This window comes from Ochotona curzoniae, unplaced genomic scaffold (assembly GCF_017591425.1).
Source record: "Ochotona curzoniae isolate NIBS_2020 unplaced genomic scaffold, NIBS_Ocur_1.0 contig_2294, whole genome shotgun sequence".
NCBI lineage: Eukaryota > Metazoa > Chordata > Mammalia > Lagomorpha > Ochotonidae > Ochotona > Ochotona curzoniae.
In genome coordinates this window covers 1,257,465-1,272,500 of record NW_024465405.1, presented here as the reverse complement: position 1 = coordinate 1,272,500, position 15,036 = coordinate 1,257,465, and the positions used below count along the sequence as shown (strand labels likewise).

The 15,036-nt window shown below is 50.0% G+C and overlaps 1 protein-coding gene across 1 annotated transcript in view; it reads right to left on the bottom strand.

Annotated features, from left to right (window-relative positions):
* The window catches only part of DIS3L2 (DIS3 like 3'-5' exoribonuclease 2), a 332,757-nt gene that overhangs the window by 48,641 nt on the left and 269,080 nt on the right, over positions 1-15,036 (bottom strand). Inside the window, exon 14 of the mRNA XM_040972300.1 lies at positions 632-865. Within this exon, the coding sequence (XP_040828234.1) occupies positions 632-865 (234 nt within the window). The remainder of the gene's footprint in view (positions 1-631; positions 866-15,036) is intronic.

Genomic DNA, 15,036 nt, shown 5'->3' with positions numbered 1-15,036 from the left:
TGGGTCAAAGCACAGTGAGCAAGCAAAAACATAAGCCATGTACAGAGCAGGCTGCACCCTACAGTACACTGATGGCAGCAGCCTGACAGTCACCCACAGGGACACTCAAGCATGGGAGAAGGCAGAGGAGGAGTGACAGCTGCCTGGCCCTGCCTCCCGAGGGCTCTCAGCAGGGCTGGGCTCTTAGCACCCATCACATTCCAGGCCTTTGTTTTCTGTAACCATCAACCTCCACAATCTACTTGGTCCTTGAACCTGGACACTCTTCTGGCATTTGTAAACAAGTTACTCTTCTTGGAAGCTAGGGCATGAGAAGTAGCGCTCTTTCTTTAAACCTACTCTGCCTCTGCAGTTCCTGTGTCTTCTATCCATGCCTCCTGGGGAATGAGAGGGATGGGAGGCAGGCGCTTGTGGGTCAAATATCAGATGTAGCCTCACTAGGGAAGACACAGTTGGGGGGTTCTGGCCACCCCTCTGACACAGACACTTGTAGCATCTGAGTTGGAGCCTTGCCTGCCTCCCAAAGCCTGGACTCGTGGCAGGACAGAGAATGAAGGGAGCTGGCTGCCTTGATGCAGGGCCAGTGCACGCGGCAGCTCTGGGTTGTGCTGTACGCCACAGCTGGACTGACCTGATCCAGACGGAGCGCACCGTTCACGAAGCGCTGCTCGCGCAGCTTCTGGGCGATGCTGTGCAGGTTCAGGACAGCCCGTTGCACCTCCTCGCTGCTGTGCTCCGGGCAGATGGGGGGCAGCTCTGTCTCTGGGATCTTCTCGTCTGGGTTTTCAATCATGCTCTGGGCATGGTCGTAGCTCAGTTTGGTGCAGGAGCGGATGATGGTCCGGCCAAACCACTCGTCCAGGATCTGTAAAGGAGGACAGCTCGTGAGGGGCCATGAGAAGCTTCCAGGCGCTCGCTCATCCAACCTCCCATGCCTACCCGCTGCAGAGGCTGACAGAGCCCGACAGAGTGCTGCATCAGACACTAGGCTGTCACCCTCTCTCCAGGAGCTCAGGCTCGACCGGACCTGGCCTCTGCAGGGCCCCAGACACACGGTGACACAGGCAGGCCCAGTGGGGGATGGGAAGGGAAAGGAGGGGCTGTCAAGGCTGTGGCATCAGTTTGGGGGAAGGTGACCAAAGTCAAACTGGGGGTCAGAAGAAGAAGTGGCTTCCTGAGTGTGACAGGTGGGGCTCTGGGAGCCTGGACGAGGCCTACAGGTGGGCACACAGGACTGCAGTGGCATCAGGAAATGATGCCAGTTTGTTAGCCTTGGGGAACACATCTAGAGAGGACCCCCTCAGCATGGTGGGCTGGGTGTCTCCTTGCTGCAGAGTCAGTCCTGCACATCATGCACTGTTCAGCGGCCTCCCTGTGTTCTCCCCACGAGATGCCAGCAGCACCTCTGCTCTGCCCCTGCACCTGAGCCGACACCAGGATGTCCGCGGGGAAAATCAAGTGTAGTGGCAGTGCTTGCTGAAGGGTACCATGACTACTGAATTGTATTTCACTTTTGATTTCTTGGTTCTTTCTGTAATTAGCATCCATTTCTTTTCAAACAGAAATAAAACAGACATTAAAATATTCTGGGGACTCCTGAGAAGGAAACAGCCACGTGAGAGTACTGAGAAGGCACTCGGGGTGGTATGGTGCCAACAAGATGACTGGCCAGCAGGTGAGCACCTGGCATCATGCCCTTTGGGGCAGAAGGAGGGAAGGGGAAGAACGTCCAGGCCTCATTCTCTCACACCTCCTCCTTTTGAGGGAGTACAAAGGGAAGCAAGAGCAGCAAAGCAGAAGGGAAACACGAGAGCTGAGACAGAAGAGCAAAGCTGGGAACGTGCAGTGTCAGGAGAGGCTGCAGCGGGTGAGGGCCCGAGCAGAAGACATGGAACGGGGACAGGCACTGGCCACCCACCTGCCACTTAATCCCCAGCACCCTACAAGGTAGGAATTCCACAACTCCCATTTCTCAGATGAGGAAACTAAGGTCCAGGGAAAGTATGTATCCTTTTGAGAGATTTACTTGGAAGACAGAGTGACACAGAGAGAGAGGGACAAAGAGAATCAGAGCTCTTCCATCTGTTGGTTCGCTCCCTAAACAGCTGCAACAGCTTCCACACAGAAGTCAGAAGCCCAAACTCTGATGTCTCCCATGTGGTGGGACAGGAGACAAGCACCAAGACCATCTTCTGCTGCTTTCCCCAGGTACAGTAGCAGGGAGCTGCATACAAAGTGGAGCAAACCTGAGCTCACATAGGAAGCCAGCATGACAGGTGGTGGATCAACCTGCTATGCCACAACACCAGCTCAAGAAATTAAGTGATTTGCCCAAAGGTAGGGAGTATGAGGTTGCCAGAGACTGACTGGCAAGGCTGGGAGCTGGGCCTAGGCAGTCCTGCCCCAGAGTGTGAGTTCACAGCCACTGTCACGTATCCAGTGCCACCCTGATGTCAAGGACAACGGAAACAAAGAAGATGGTCTTGAATTTAGTTTTGCTCCTTGGCCTTTTAAGAGGCTGTTCTAGGGGGAAGACAGTTCAGGCCTGTGCTGTGGAAGGGCTCCCATGCCTCAGGGCAGCCACTGCATGGGCCGCCCAGCAGCCCCCTGCAAAACACCACATGCCATTTGAAAGCTACCCTGCCCGTATGTGATCCAGGTGCCAGTCTGGACAGGCGGGTGGCTAGCAGGCAAGGGAGTTAGTGTGACCACTATTCTGCAAGCATGGTAGTGAGGGAAGCAGGAAGGGAACAGGGCCACTTGCAGGGTCAGAGAAGGCAGACTGACACGGTAAGAGGACAAAGCATTCTGGGATGGCTACCGGGGGCTGTGGGGGTGGAGTGGTGAGGGGCAGGAAGCAGGGCAGGGTCCCTATGGAGGCAGGGAGTATAAGGCAAGGGCCGAGGGGAGCTGGGCAGGGTTCAGGGCCTGAGAGAAATGCGGTGGGAACAACTCGGGCAGAAAGGCTAGACCTCATTCAGAGTGGAGCCTCCACGGCCTGGGCCCACATTTGTTGTTCAACAGTCACGCTACTCTGGTCACAGCCCATGAGGTGACACTTCCGGCCAAGGCCATGTGAGGACCCACGGGTGCCATCCCCACTGCAAAGTCTCCAGGGAATGTGCTGCTTGCGTGGGAGACCAGCAAGGCTCCTGAGGAGCCCTCACCTGTTATCAAGGAAGGACCTACAAAAGTGGCCACCATGAGGCCTGGAGAACAGGCCCTGCTGCTTACATTTTGGGGGGTGCAGGGAAGAGGGGCAGCAGTACAAATAGCTATAAATGTGAAAAAAAAAAGTCTTGAATGTTTAAATTCAGTTGAACTTTTTTTTTCTTACAAATCCTGAAACTGTACTTTCCAGATCATTCCAGAAACCAGCCCTATCCAAAACTATAAGGGATTCAATTCGTGTGCTCTTGGCTCCTCTGCTGTGGCGGGAGGGCGTGCTCAGCTCTCTGGAGGCATCCATGTGCCCCGTGAGCAGGGATGGCCGTGGAGCTGGCTCCAGGGGCCGGCCCAGTCCTGGGGTGCCCTTGGGGTCCTGCCAGGCCAGCTCTTTGACATGACCACACTTCCTGACCAAGGCCTCCCGCTAGAATGGAGGGGATGTGACCTCTGACCTCTGCATGCTCGTGGTCTCCAGCTTCCGCCTGGAGATTTAACTTATTTGCTTTTCTCCATTTCTTTCGAAACCCAATTCTGCCTCCAGCCTTGGACTCGCGTCCACGTTACACAGGCCCGTTTGCCTCCAGCACGGCAGTCCCCGCTCTTCTCACGCACGCTTTACAGGTGGTCTCAGACAGTCCCTCTGGCACCCAGGCTGAGCGCCTGTGGATGGCTTCCTGGGGTCCGCTGCCTTTCTGCCTAGAGGAGGTGCTAATGCAAGCTGGCCACAGTGGCCACCTGGACGTCTGTTTCCATGTAGATCAGTGGGCCCACATATGCCCTGAGATGCTCCCCAAAGTTCCAAACCCCTCCCACTGAAACAGGCACAAAATTGTGCAAGTGGCAAGAGGTCCCCAGACGCATCCAACCCGACCCCCAAGCCCAGGGAACACTGGCTGTGATCACACTCCCACCGTGACCCCTCTGGGTGCTGAGCCCCGGCCAGGGGCCACCTGCAATCCTGAGGAGTTTCACAAATGTCTCTCTTGCAGGGGACACTTCCAAAGTTCCCAGAAAGAAGCATTTTGAGATCCATGCTTGTACCTGGCCAGCCAGAAGCCTGGTGGTACTCAGTGAACAGGGTGCCCAGGCCATGCGCACTGTGTGCTCTATGTGAGCCACTACAATTTTTTCCTTAACAAGGAAGAATTCTGTGTCCTTGTGATTCCTTATAGATACCATCTCTTGCTGGCACACACGGTTGTGACAGAATTTGAGTCCATGGTGCTGAGCACATGTTCCTGCAGTCTTCCTTAATGGCAGCTACTTTCCCTCGGTGTCCGCATCCTAACTTTCCTCATCAACATAAAGGGCTGGAGCAGAAGCTGGCAGGGCCACCAAAGCTTTGCCCGCTGCGTTAGAGCTTTTCTGAGGGGAGGAAAAGCAGGCCTGCGCCCACCCTGGGGTAGGATTGCAGAAGCGAGAGGAGGCCCGCGTGAACAGGCGAGCATGGACCCAGCCAGAGAAGGACCTGGGCGCAGCCAGCCGTGCCGTGTGCAAGGCACGGCCCACTCTGGATGGAACACCTCATTAATTTCCAATTGGAAACTGTCTTCACACCAGCGCCCAGTCCATAACCAGGGCCAGTGGCAGAAGACAAAAGGACAGAGTTTTTCATGGAAAAAGTAAAAAAGCCACGAGGAGATACATAAACAAACCCTTCAGAGAGCAGCGCTGGCCCTCTCTCCCTCCTTGGCTTTGTCACAGGCCTCGGAGCCCTGCCCCCTGCAGACGCAGCTACCTCTGACGGCGGACTCGATGCAGACCACCAGCCTGGAGGCAGCCTGCGAAGTCAAATGCCACAAGAAGCAAGTGCCTGGCGAAAAAAAGGGCCAAGAGAGGAGGGGTCTCAGGCAGGGGCGAGGCAGGTGACACTGAGCGGGAGTCGCTGTGCGGAGCTGGGATGGAGAACTGGACACTGGCGGGTCTCGTCTCCTGCATCTCAGTCTCCAGGCTTATCTTAAGGTTGCCATGTAAATCGACCTCCACCCGACACTAACTCAACAGAAGAAGGGGGAATTTGTTTTCTCTACAGATGACCTTGGCATCTTCCCAGGAACCCTGGGCCCTGAGCAAGAACCTACTATCTGGCTGCCTGGAGCCCACTTTGCCGTCACCAAGATCCATGCACCCCTCAACCATGGGAACGCTGGCCAGTTAGAGCAGAGTGTGGCCTGGGAGGCCAGTCACTGACCTGCACAGGCACTGGCCACACATCTCTTGGCCTCACACACAAATCAGTCATGTGTTTACTGATCAGGACCTGACTGCACACGTCAATCAAATCTGTTGTTAACAACAACGAAATGCAAGAGGAAGGCAGACTCCAAAGAATTTTTAGTTCTTTACATGACAAACTTATGCATAGTTAATGTCACATTTCCTTTATTTATTGAGAACATGTCACCTTCAATTTCTCTTTTAATCTCGAGGATTCGCAGCTGTCTGCCCAGCACTGTTGTGACCCTGGAGCGACCTAGGTGAGCCATCTAACTGCCTCAGTGCTCATTAGCAAACTGGGACAAGAGGACAGAGACCACAGTGGAGTTCTTCCAGACAGTCCCTGCTCCGGAGCTGTGCGCTGTCAGCACTGGCCTGAAATGCAACAGTGTTGCTCTGCCCCGGCAATGGCTAAAGATAGACACTCGGAGAACTTGTCTGCTGTTCTCTGAATCAGGCTTCCACAGGACTAGCTCCCATCAGGAGGAGGAAACAAAACGCCCAAACACTGTCTTCATGCATCATTAACAAAGCCCACACCCCAAGTCCTCACAAGTTGTACAAACCTACTCACGAGCCTCAGTCCATGAGTGTGCACATTGTCAAGACCCAGGAAGAACTGTGTTTTAGTCCTCAAATTCCACAGGACTTCCAGAATTGGTGGTTGGCTGGCCAGCAGCAGGGTGGGCTACACCACTTTGCAGGGGGGAACCCTGGGGAAAGAGGGATGGCCTGAGAGAAACACTTCAACCCCCAGGCTACAGCTTCAGAGCTCAGATCGGCTGCCATGGATGAAAATCCTTACCAGGGGAGCACCGTTGTTTTTTTTTTTTTTTTTTTTTTTTTTACTTTTTAAAGATTTATTTATTTTTATTGGAAAGGCAGATCTATAGAGAGAAGGAGAAACAGAGAGAAAAGATGTTCTATCCGTTGGTTCACTCCCCATATGGCCACAATGGCCAGAGCTGAGCTGATCTGAAGCCAGGAGCCAGGAGCTTCTTCCGGGTCTCCCACATGGGTCCCAAGGCTTTGGGTTGTCCTTGACTGCTTTCGCAGGCCATGGGCATGGAGCTGGAAGGGAAGCAGAACAGCCAGGATGCGAACCAGCGCCCAAATGGGATCCTGCCAGGCCCAGGGGAGCACCATTCTAATTCAGCAGACTGCAACACACAGAACTGTAGGTTCTGGCTACTGGTCCCTGTGCTGGGACGGGTAGAGGACACAGGGACGACTGGGCCCTGATTCTGCCTCTGACAACTTGACAAGGCAGCAGCACCTATAGCACTGAGTACATGACTGATGGCTGACGGCTGGCAGGGGACTCAGGCAGGACACACAGCACCCCTGGCCGAGCACCTTTTCCCACCCACTCCTTCTCCCCATCTTCCTTCTGGTTGGAGAGTGGGCACTGCTCTTCCCTTCTCTTGCCCAGGCTTGGGGCTGGGCCTCCCGTGACTTCCTGTACTGGACTCCAAAACTCTGCCCTCCTGCTTATCTTCAGTGGAGCTCCTACCAGTTCCTATCTTACTCAGCCTACAGACACACTCCAGGATGTCTCAGCTACTATCAAAACAAACAAACAAAAAAACGGGCAAAAACATCTCAAAAATAATTTTTACTTCTCTTTCATTATAGTAACAGGTCTTGTAAGTTCCTAGAACACATGTTTCATGAAAAAAAAAAACAAACTATGCATCAATTTCAAAAAATTTTGCCCACCACAGTAAGTTGAAATTTGAATTTGAATTTCCATGAATGTTTTGAGGTATCTTTGTATGCACGTATTATAGAAAACTAAAAAAATGCAAGTGGGATAAACAGCAGAAAAAAATTGCTAAAATCCAGGATCTAGAGAGAACTACTGTTTACATTTTGGTTCCTATTTTACTTTTATCCTTTTGATGTTGGCCCTTGAACTGTATAAACAAGTAGGCATGGGGCAGCCATGACTTAACATGAATGGATGCGGTGGCCATGACTTAACCTGAGTGGACGGGGCAGCCATGACTTTTAAAAAAATTTTTTTTTCTTTGGGGCGGCCATGACTTAATCTGAGTGGATGGGGCAGCCATGAGTTGGCCTGAGTAGCTCTACAAATGCTGATGTTACTGGAAAGGGCTTTAGCTCATGTGGGATTTTCCCTGCACACCAAGGGGAAAGGCACAGAGAAATTTGATGTGGAAGGGAGAAGGGCAGCAGATCAAGCTGGCTGGCCTCTCTGGTTTCCAAGAAAGAGAAAGGACAGCCACGCGGGAGCAGGCTTGCTCTTAAAGGGACGAGGAGTGCAAGGAGGGGGCCCAAGAATGAACCTATGTGGAAAACAGCCATTATCAGCAACAAATCAAAGGGCCGGGAAGTACACCATCAACTCAAAGCCCTGAAGGCTGAGCTGAAGGGAGCATTCCACAGCCATCCTGCAGGGCTGCTCCCCGACACCAACTGGCCTGGAGTGGGAAGCTCCCTCTCTCCCCCGTGCCCGAGCTACGGGAGATGGATGGTGCAGACTTGGAAGATGTTGGTGATGGTGCATGGTAAGCTTCTCCCAGGTGAAGCAAGAGGTTGGGGCTAGAGAAATGAGAAGGCAGGCTGGTCCCATGCATAAACTGGCAGAAAAAAACGCTGAGAAACAACAAGGTGAGGGGTGGGGGAGCTAAGATTTCAAGGGATCATGCTGACAGCTCTGGGAGAGGGAAGAGCAGGGGGCAGGAACAGCAGGCCAGGCCAACAGGCTGTATACCACAGCCAGCACTGCCGTGATAAGGAAAGAAACAGGTGAGTCCAGAGGTACTTCAAAGAGAAGATGGTATACAGGCATGGGTAGGAGAAAGAGCAGTGGCAGGAAGGAAATGGACAACAGCCCTGGTACTCAGTGATTCTGGACAGCAAGGAATGCTAGCAGGGATATCTCAGGAGAGAGATGCAGGGCGGCAGCTCTCAGCAGGGACCCTTCCTTTATGGTGTTGCTACTGGACCCTAAGGTTCCGTGGACCCAGTTACCCAGGCAGAATCTGCACAGGTGACCTTCCTGAAAGTCTGTCATTGCTTACTTCAACTAGAAAGGCGACTTCTAATTCAGCTTGAGCGGGCGGGAACTGAGCCCTGGTCCTTGGTGTGCTGACCCTCACGTTCTTGAAGTGCTGACAGAAGAGCAGGCATACAAGAAGGCCAGGCCAACACCCTGAAATTACCCGAGTGGTGGACTCTGTGGATCAGAGTGGTGTCTAGAAAGCCCAAATTCAATTGGGTGGGTTATCCCAGTGCCCAGGGACAATCACGAATGTCTACATTAGAGAATAATGCTGTCACAACTAGCACGTGAGAAATATTCTCAAAACAGGTTCTCTGGTTCTTAGTGGCCTAAAAAAAAAAAAAACTGTGCATTGGTTTAATGAAAGCATGTCCAAGAATTTCTTGTGGGTATTTAAAAATCTATGGGTGTTGAGGGAAAAAAAATAGCCTCCTAAAGTGGCGTGTACCTAACTTCACATAGAAGGCATCCTGGCAGCTCAAAGCTTGTCCACTTCCACTCGAGGTAAGAGGTCACAGTGCTGTTGGCTCTGCTCTGGGTCCTGCTCACTGTGTCCAGGTCCTAGTGCCAAGAGGAGCCATAGATCCCAGGCCACTCTCACTGCAGCCACACAGGCTCTGGACACCAGCCTCTTTGATTCTGCTTCTTGACGCAGGACTACGTCTCGGCTCTAGGCCCCGACCCTCCCTGTGTCCCTGACTATCCCACCCTTGCTTCCTGACACTTGTGTGGCCAGCACCATCCCTTGGAGCTGATCTCTCATGCCTGGCATGACTGTGGGGACTCGTACTCACCCATCGCCACCTAGACTGCCCAGTGAGGACCACCTCTTATGTGAGTCCTTGGTCTGGGTAGGGCCTTGGGATTACCACAGAGTAAGGTGTGTAACTGGCAGGTCTCGCTCCACACCTGTCTATCCGAGCCTGGTGAGCACTGCGGCCTGCTGCCCCCATGGCCCCTGAACCCCCTTCACACCTGCTTCACAGCAAGCAGAGGCCGCGGGCACCACACTTGGGCTCCTACAGAAACCTTGAAGGTCAACTGACATGCGGGGTGTGCCGCTTCCTGAGGCTTCTTTACAACCCTCATATTTTACATGCTCGTCGGCTCACACAGTTTCTCAATGCTTGGGTCTGACTCTGACAGACCTAATTCAGACTTTTCTCTGTTGAGTCAAGTTAACTTTCTTCTACGGATTTTTATTTTTTTACTCAGTTAAACTTTTGCAAAAAAAAAGAATTCTAAAAATTCTAAGAATTCTAAAACTTATACATGTTTTTGAAAAACAACGTAAAAAAGTAGAATAAATAGTTATGCTTTAAAAACTCAAACACAACCTGATTAGCATTTAATTTTATCTCCTTTGAGTTTTTTCCATTTATTTCCCCCCATTCATGACCCCACTCCACCAAAATTTGATTGTAGAGATACTGTGGTCATAATTCTTTTCTTTGTGTTTCAGATAATGTTTACCCCTTAAGTCTTGAATAGGAAAACTTTACTGAATATTTAGAAGCCTTAAAAACCAAATATAGGGCCTGACGTAATGACTCAACTGGCTAATTCTCCTCCTGTAAGCACCAGGATCCCATATGGGCAACAGCTCATGTCCTGGCTGCTCCATTCCCAGTCTAGCTCCTTGCCAATGAGTGCCAATATGGCCACTTGGGAAGTGAACTAGCAGATAGAAGGCCTGTCTCTCCTCAAATAAGCAAATAAAATCCTTAAAAAAAGAAGATGGACCAATTGTCCTAAATTGTCTAAAGTGGCCACTTTAGGACAAATGTCCAATGGAAATAAAGCAGACAGACACTCAAGTAAAAAAAAAAAAAGTTCAACTGATATTGTATTAGTCTGCTAGGGTCACAGACTGCATAACTTAACAACAGTTAGTTAACTGAGTTCTGGAGTTGAGAGTTCAAGGTCCTGGGCCAACTCAGTGAGGGCTCACTTCCTGGCTTGCAGACAGTCCCTTCTCACCATGTCCTCCCCAGCTGAACAAGAGCTCGAGCATGTGGCCTTCCCAGGACTGGAGGTCCATGTTTACCACCTCAGTTAAGTCTTCATTAACTCCTTGTGGGCCCAAGTCTCTAAATACAGTTGTCATGGGGCTTGCTTCCTCAACATGTGAATTCTGCAGGCAAGGGCATAAATTCAGTCCACAGATTCAGATTCTAGATTAGAATGGACTTTCAAGAAACTTTGTTGAATCTTAGTGTATCACATGACTACCTACATTACTTGAAAAAGGTTATTAAAATGCTTGTTTGCTTTCCAACTGCACATTAGTCAAAAGTTGGACTTTTCTTCATAAGCATCAACCAAAAAACTTATTCTCATAGACTAAATGTAGAAGCACATATGACGTAGTTTCATGTCTTCTTAATGACTGAACATAAAAATCTGTGGAAACAGTAAAAAAGTTTTTCTCCTAGGTTTTTTTTTTATTTGTTTAGAAAAAATACAGCTATTTTTCATGAGCTACTTTTAAAAATAGGCTTAGTATTTTAATTGAAATAAGTGAAGGTTTTATATTTTCATCACTTAAGATGTCTAGTAGGGTAAACAATAACAAACTTTAAGTTTATTCATCTTCATTTTATTTGAAACGCACAGAGAAAGGTCTTCCATGTGCTGGGTTATTTTCCAGCTGCCTGCAGAACACCTGGACTGGCCTGGACTGAGCTGGACTGGGCCAGGCTGACGCCAGGAGCCTTGAACTCCACCAGGGTTCCCCACGTGGGTGGCAGGGCCCTAACTACATGAGCCACCATCTGCTGCCTCCAGGGACACACATGATCATGAAGTTGGACCAGAAGCTGAGCAGCTGGGACTCCATGGGTGTCTGAAGTGCCCACTGGTGGACAAATGCCCAGCCCTTCAATAATTTTTCAGTATAATTGATCCTGAGACCATGAAATTTGATAACTGTTGGTCTAAATCATCTCTTAAAAAGTTCAAACATTTTAACTTGGAATTAGATATTTTACCTATTTCGTTTTCTCTAAGATGTCTCCCTTAGAGCTATCTGACTTGCTCCATTCAGGGTTGGCTGCCTTTTACCCCATGTGAACTTGGTACCCTTGGAACATCCTTCATCATCTTCCAGTGCAGGTGTCAGCAGATTATGGTCTGTGGACTAAATCCAGGCTGTCAGTGGTTTTTCAATAAAGCTTTACTGGAACACAGCCATGCTCACTCCTTTACATTTTGTCAGCTTTCCTGCTACAACAGAGGAGTTGGGGAGATGCAGCAGAGCCCATATGGTATGTAAGGCTGAGAATTCTGATGATCTGGCCTTTTCCAGGAGCAGTTTTCTGACCCCTGCTCTAAGAAGTTTCTTTCTTTCTTTCTTTTTTTTTTTTTTTTAAGATTTATTTATTTATTGGAAAGTCAGATATACAGAGAAGAGAAGAGACAGAGAGGAAGATCTTCCATCCGATGATTCACTCTCCAAGTGAGCGCAATGGTAGATGCTATGCCAGTCCTAAGCCAAGATCCAGGAAATTCTTCCAGGTCTCCCACATGGGTGCAGGGTCCCAAAGCTTTGGTCCGTCCTCGACTGCTTTCCCAGGCCACAAGCAGGGAGCTGGATGGGAAGTGGAGCTGCTGGGATTAGAACCGGCACCCATATGGCATCTCAGCGCATTCAGGGCAAGCACTTTAACCGCTAGGCCACACCACCGGGTCCTCTAGGAAGTTTCTTCATCTCTTTGCTTTTCGGGTTCCATGTCTTTATTTATTTGACCTAATCCTTCAATGTGATGAAGGCATCCTCTGGCAGCAGCCTGGGAAAGGATGTATGAGGGGTGGGTTGTTGTTGTTTGTTTGTTTGTTTGAGATTCTGCATGCTTGAAAATGTCCTTTCCTAACCTCATATTTTACTGATGGCTTAGCTTACAAAATTTTACCAGCGCAATCGTCATTTTTCAGTAACCAGAAAGCACTGCTTAACTGTCAGCTAGCTTCTAGGGTGGTGGTGGCGGGCAACTCTGAAGTTATTCTGATTTTTGCGTGTGGCTTGCCCCATCTTTTCTTAGAAACCTACAGGTTTGAGGTTGGCATGCCATATGGCCACTGGTTTGTGTTCCGGCTCCTCCATTTCCAATCCAGCTCCCTGCTAAGGACCTGGGACAAGCAGCAGAAAATGAGCCAAATGTTTGGGTCCTGGCCACTCCTGTGGCAAACACTGATGAAGTTCCTCATCCTGGCTCTGGCCTGGTCAGCCCTGGCCATTGTAGATATCTGAGGAGTGAACTAGTGCATGGAAGGTCTGTCTTTTCTCTCTGTAACTCTTACAAATAAATACCTTTGAAAAGATAAAATAGAACCTGTAAGTTCTTTACTTTGTTTGCAATGTAGTGAGGCTGTGATGGTTTGTCTTGACAAGAATGTGTCCCTGCTATGCTGGGTGGTGAAACATTTCAACCTGCAAAGCCACATCCTCCAGGGATGGGGCACTTCCCCACAGCGCTGCGGTAGCCAATCCTCCCCTCTGCCTTCCTGGTCCCTACTTCTGGAATGTTCACTGAGCAGAGGCTAGATATCCTCAGCTGGTTCCCTACTTTTCTTCCTTTTCTATCTCTTTCTGGGACACGTCTACTTTTTCTTCTAGCCAGAACCTTGGCTCTTCCTCATTTCTTCTCTCCCACTTTTAATTTCTAACAGCTATTTTCTTCTTTTTTCTCCTTGAAATAATCTTTTTTTTTTTAAAAGTACTGAGATCCTGTGACATAATTTTTCTTTAAAAAAGATTTACTAAGAATATGCATGGTAGTTTCCTTTTGTTGAATGTCATTCTAATTGTCTTTTCTTGTTTACTTTGTCTTCCTATTAAACAAACAAACAAAACAAACACAACTTAGTTATTTGAAAGATACACAAAGAGAGGCAGACAGATAAAGAGAGCAAGCAAGTTTCTACCTGCTGGTTCATTCCCCAAATGGCCACAACGGCTAGGACAGGGCTGGCAGGAGCCAGGGAACTAAAGGCAGGTCTCTCACACACACGGCAAGAACCCAACGACTTCAGCCATCACTGCTGCCTCTTGGGTCTGCACTGGCAGGAAGCTGGAGACACAAGCTGGAGCCTGGTACTGAACCCAGGAACTTGGAAGGGGGACATATGCATGAAGCCAAATACCAGCTCATCCCCCCCCCCACTCCCCTTTAGAGACTTTTCTCTTCGTTGTCTGGGTACACACGAAGGTGAAATCTCAAAAAGCTGCTTGCCAGTGGAATCTTAACAAAGCTCTTGCTGGGCATGGGCGGTGCTGACCGTTTGTCCACTTCAGAGAGGCAGCAGGGGTGTTGGCCAGGAAGCCCTCCAGGTTAGTGCCTTTATGTCTGAGCCTTCACGTCTCACATTCCTTAGAGCAAGACTTTCCCACCTCCTGACTCAGGGGCCCAGGCCTGGCTTCTGGAATTAGGAGTTCAGCTGGAAAAAGAAAGCTGAACTCTGGCCCTTCCAGATGCCCATATATACCACTGCTCCGCCAGGGGCCACCATGATGCAGTGTGCCTGGCGTCCCCTCATTCCACTCCATGCACAGAGAAAAGCTCTGGTCTTGTGAACTCATGGCGGGGAGTTCTTTCAAAGCACAACTTCAACTATGTGGTTGTTAGCCTCATGTTCACTCAGTACGTGGTACTGTCCCTTTCTGAGTTTCTCTGGAGGGTTCTGCTGGGTTGCTTCTTGGCTTTCCCTGGGCTGGCTCAGGACCCTGCTTTCTCAGGACTGCTAAGTCAGTTACCGCTCATCCATCTGCTACCCGGCTTCCAAAGGTTTGTTGCTGTTGTCTCCTCTCCCATTCTCTTTGTCCTTGTGGGTTTATGGCTTTAAAAAAAATCTCCTCACTGTTGTTTTAGTGAGGTTTTGGGAGGGAATGAAAGTCAGTGTGGGTATTCGATCCTCCATCTTTATTCGGAACCTCTTTATATTTCAGTATCTTTTTTACTTCCATGCAATAGATAGCCTAAAACTTTCCCACGTTCCTGCATGGTTTTTTTTTTTTTTTTTTTTAGTCAGCTTTACCTTCTGCACAGCACTGCCCTGTGTGGGTCCCACAGCTTGCTTGACCACAGCCCATGTCCTGATGTGTAGGGGTGTTTCTGTTTGGTGGGGGGAACTAGTGTTTCTGGCAGTCTTCTGCACTTCTCGGCCCCATGCACTGCCTTGGGCTCTGGAATGCCTGCTGACGCACTGCTCTGTACACTTCTTAACCTCCAGGGCTGGTCCCTTGTGCTTCACCTCTGGTGTCCCTTGCCAAGCCAGCTTCAGCGCCCTGGTCATCCTGCACAGTGCCACAGCATTCCTGATTCTCCAACTCTCCCTTCCTCAGGACGTCAGAGATGCCTGAACCTGACAATTCATCTGCACTGGCCCTGGGGACTTGCTGTAGTTGAATTCTGGCCACCTGTGCAGGCTTTCCGCATTCCCAAGCATCCCCTCCCAGCAGACTCTGCTCTCCCAACTACAGCTTGGGCTGCCCTGCCTTAGCCAGTCTCCACTCCCTTTCTCTGAAATGTGAGCTCTTGCACTGAGCCTCCTTCACATTGCTTTGCTGATGCAGGATCCTCCTCCCGATACAGACAGGATACAATTCCCAAGTGTTGAGCCAGTTG